General features: G+C 43.8%; 1 protein-coding gene across 1 annotated transcript in view; it reads left to right on the top strand.

Annotated features, from left to right (window-relative positions):
• Positions 1 to 519: 519 nt before the first annotated feature.
• The window catches only part of LOC106525018 (tripartite motif-containing protein 2), a gene marked incomplete at its 5' end in the record, with an annotated part of 10,943 nt that continues 7,345 nt past the window's right edge, over positions 520 to 4,117 (top strand). Inside the window, 7 exon segments of the mRNA XM_014019116.1 lie at positions 520 to 1,071; positions 1,467 to 1,615; positions 2,124 to 2,304; positions 2,637 to 2,896; positions 2,961 to 3,099; positions 3,180 to 3,365; positions 3,527 to 3,722. Of these exon segments, the coding sequence (XP_013874570.1) occupies positions 973 to 1,071; positions 1,467 to 1,615; positions 2,124 to 2,304; positions 2,637 to 2,896; positions 2,961 to 3,099; positions 3,180 to 3,365; positions 3,527 to 3,722 (1,210 nt within the window).

The following is a 4,117-nucleotide window of genomic DNA, read 5'->3' on the forward strand; positions in this document are numbered from 1 at the left end:
TCTCTGGTGTCAATTGATTAATGTTTCGGCCGGGCTTGTTGTGTTTTCTCTGAGTTCCCAGGTTAAAAAACCGAACAGTTTTACTGTAAAAAAAACACTAAATTAAACTTATTTTTGTGTTTTCTGAGGTCAGTCGGTTGTGGCGGCCATCACTGGGGATCAATTATGATTGAACTTCCTATCAATACTTTGAGAGTTTGAATAAAATTCATCCAGTGGTTCATGGGATATTTTGCTAACAGACAAACTAAAACATTAAAATAATTTCTTTGACTGATCTAGTTCCAACTAGTGGCAGCAAGAGGAACTGCAYCCTGTATATTCAGTTTATGAATCAAACTTTGGTGTGAATTCAAATGTATAAAATGTGTGATTTAGTCCAACTTGTTGATGCTAAATGACAGAACAGACAAAAATATAACATTCTGATTTTTTCCTCAGGTTTTTGGGGTATAGTTAACAGCAGAATCTCAAAGTCTGCAGCTTCAGTTGTTTATCTGCTCTTCTCTGCAGGACTCYGATCCATCCTCAACCAGAACCTCAGTGAATTAAATTAAAGCTGTTTTCTTCAAACCCCACTGGAGATCCTTCTTGGACTAAAAGGATGATTCCCACTGGACATGTTGTGCTGTTTGGATCCATTTTGTCTCTGTCCCGGGACAATCCACACTAGGTTTGAATAAAGGAACATCAGAGACGTCCACAGTGAAACACCAGAGCTCAGTCTGAATGTCAGCCATTGTTCTTGAGATGTTTGACTCTGACAGACCTTCCCTGGGATCCATCATCATCGTCCTGAAGAGTCTTCCTCTTCAGTTCACAATGAAGTAAACAAAAACAGGAGGGTCAATCAACCCAAACCGAAGCAGGAAACCTGTTGGTTCTCTGAACACTGAGCCCCTTCTCCTGACTGCAGTGAAGGAGCGAGGGGCGTGTTCAGAGGTCCCACCCCCATCAGGCTGCCACTTGCAGATGGAGGCCCACCAACACTCCCCAGATAGCAGCAGCGAGGAGTGTACCGTCCTGGAGGCTCCGCCCAGCAAGAACACCTGTCCCCAACATGCAGGGAAGGTAAGATATAGAYGTCCAAAAGCCCAACCACAGCTGGTTTATAGAAGTTTTATTTATTTGTTCAGCTGTTGGGRTATTTAATTTGGATTTGTTTCTTTTTAGTCAGGTGATCTGGATTGATTGGTTGAAGTAATTTTTATTGATTTTCTAACTTTGAGTCTCAACACTGACATAAAACTATGTGTAAGCCACTACGACTTRAGTTTTAATTAAGAGGTAATCTTTCCAAATTATGAGGTAAAATTTTATAACTTTGAGAAACTATTTCATTGTCATGACTGTGGATCTATAGAATGCTGATGTCTAATGAAAAATTAAACATTTATTCCTCCTGTGTCGTATAAAGCTGTAACAAATATAATAAACCTGATTTAAAGCCACGTTTGGTCCTGCAGGTGGCTGACCTGTACTGTTCAGCCTGTGAGTGTGCGCTCTGTGAGGACTGTGTGTCGGACCACGAAGACCACCCCCAGGTGCCGCTCAGCCAGGCGCTGGAGCAGCACCGGACCCGGCTGCAGGAGAGGCTGGGGGCCGTCCAGGGCAGGTAGAGATGGAAATAATAAAATATCCTGTTTGTTTTTGTTTCATCTGTTTCTGTCTTTAAGAATCACTGCAGAGGAAACACCAATGAAAGAATGAGCAGTTAAACCTGGTACCCTTCCTGACAACCTGGACTCAAACCTGCAGTCTCTGCATTCAGGGCAGCAGCACTGACCGCTGAGCTACTGCAGCCCACCCTGTTTGTTTTGACTTCTGTTAGTGTGGTTTGTTAAAACCTTGGTGATTATTCCCACAAGATATATACAGTATATAAAATATATATTACAGATTGTTATATTTGCAAAAAATTTTTATTTAGGAGGTGAAAGAATGCAGTGTGACAGTTACTTCATGAGAAAACACTGGCATAGTGGACAATTAGAGGAAACCCAGGATAGTAGTGAATCATTAACATCAGGTTTACAATCATCCTGATTTTGTTAARGATTTATAAACYTAGTGACAACTTTCAAGATAAAAGCTTTTCTTCACTTTTCTTCTCCCTCCTCCAGACTCCCCCAGATCTCCGATGCTCTGTCCTTCGTTAAGGAGATCCTCCAGCAGCTGACCAGTCAGAGAGCTTCCATCGAGGAGGACATCCAGTCCAGCTTTGAGGACCTTCACAAGCAGCTGGACGTCCGAAAGAGCGTCCTGCTGATGGAGCTGGAGGTCACGTATGGACTCAAGCAGAAGGTGCATAAACACAACGAAACAAAAAGAAAGAGACATGTTTAAATAACATATTCAGGTGTGCTGGTTTTTTAAAGCAACAGAACTCTAGGTCAAACATTTCAGTGCCTCATATCTTCAYTGATGAAGGTTGATGTCACCAGTGYCTCACATCGGGTGTCATTAGTAWCTTTTTTGTTCTTKAAGGTAAAAAACAATGGAAAAGGAACAGGACTTGCATTATTGTCCAAATTATCCTTCCTTAAATTGGCACTGAACAACATTTCCTTGTAATCCAACCTGCAGCACGAAATAAAACCAGAGAAGGTATTGAAAGGTGATTTTTATGTCTTTAGGTCCTTCAAGCTCAGATAGACAGCCTGGTCCGTGGAGAGGGTGACATCACGGCCACCTGTTCCCAGACGGAGGAAGCTCTGGCTGGGGAGGCGTGCGTGGCAAACCTGCAGGTGGAGCGCGAGCTGGAAGAAAAGCTGATGGAGCTGGCCGGCCTCAGGTTTCCATGCCAACCACAGGAGAACGATCAGCTGGACCTGGTGATGGAGACGGACGGACTSAGGAAGTCCATCCACAACCTGGGAACCATCGTTACGACCAGGTGAGAGGTGAGGAAAGCACGTTTCCTGTCTTTAACCTGTCCTAATCTCCATCCTCTTCCTCAGCGCTGTGGCAAGTCAGAGCGAAGCCATGGGCACCGGCCTGGAGCAGTGCATCGTGGGACACCCTGCCTCCGTTACCATAGTAACAAGAGACAAGTCGGGGGGAGCCTGCAAAAGTGGCAACGCCATCCTGTCGGCTGAGGTTTGTTCTTTTTTTTTGGCGTCGTGATAAACTTTTGAGCGCAGTCYTGATAAAACGACTAACCCCGTGTGTTGGAGCAGGTGTTCACCCCCGATGGAAGCATCGTAGACGGGGAAATAGTGGACCACAAAAACGGGACCTATGAGTTCGTCTACACAGTGCCCAAAGAGGGCCACTTCTCCCTGGCCCTCCGGCTGTATGACCAACACATCAAGGGAAGTCCCTTCAAACTGACCATCACCAGGGCCTCGGAGGCGGAGCTAGACGTGGGTCCAACTGTCCCTTACTTCCTGCTTTATATTCTTGTCAATCAATTATGGGATCTAAACTTTTATCTGAAGTTTAGACTGAGTTTAACACGTGAGCTGGAGAAAGGCGTTCGCTGTTCCTGTATGTTCTCTGATGTGTTTTACGTATACTTCTCCAGGTGTCTCCCTCCACCACAACAGCAACCAACTCAGCAGCCAACGCCACCCCATCCACAGGCTCCTCCGAGGGGGCAAAGAGGCGAGGGAAGTCCCCCGGACAGAAGAAGAAGGGCTCCAAGAGGGCCAGCAGCGCCCTGGGAACCCCTCGACGAAAAACCCAGAATCCTATCGAAGATGACCTGATCTTCAAGATCGGTGAGAGATTCATCCGGAAAGAGGGAAAGCTGCAGCTGGTGTTAAAGCTGCAAAACAGAGTTGTCTTTAAGGATAATCAGGTTTAAGAACCAGAACTACAGAATTCACTTGTGTTCTTTTATTTGCACAGGTGAAAAAAATATTATGTTAAGTATACTAAATCTAAGCATACTTAGTATACTTGAAGCTGCACTAATCATCAGTATACTTAAAGAGTGCTATTTTGGAACAACTAATTAAATACTAAATGTACTTTAGTTGTATTTAAATTGTACAAAAGCACAATTTTAAGTGTATTATGTATAATTTTTAATACTAAAATGGAACAACTTCAAATATACTTAGTACAATTTAGGTATAAAGCTTTGTATGTACTAATAACATGCTTAGTTGGT

The sequence above is a fragment of the Austrofundulus limnaeus genome, unplaced genomic scaffold (assembly GCF_001266775.1).
Source record: "Austrofundulus limnaeus strain Quisiro unplaced genomic scaffold, Austrofundulus_limnaeus-1.0 Scaffold209, whole genome shotgun sequence".
NCBI classification, from domain to species: Eukaryota; Metazoa; Chordata; class Actinopteri; order Cyprinodontiformes; family Rivulidae; genus Austrofundulus; species Austrofundulus limnaeus.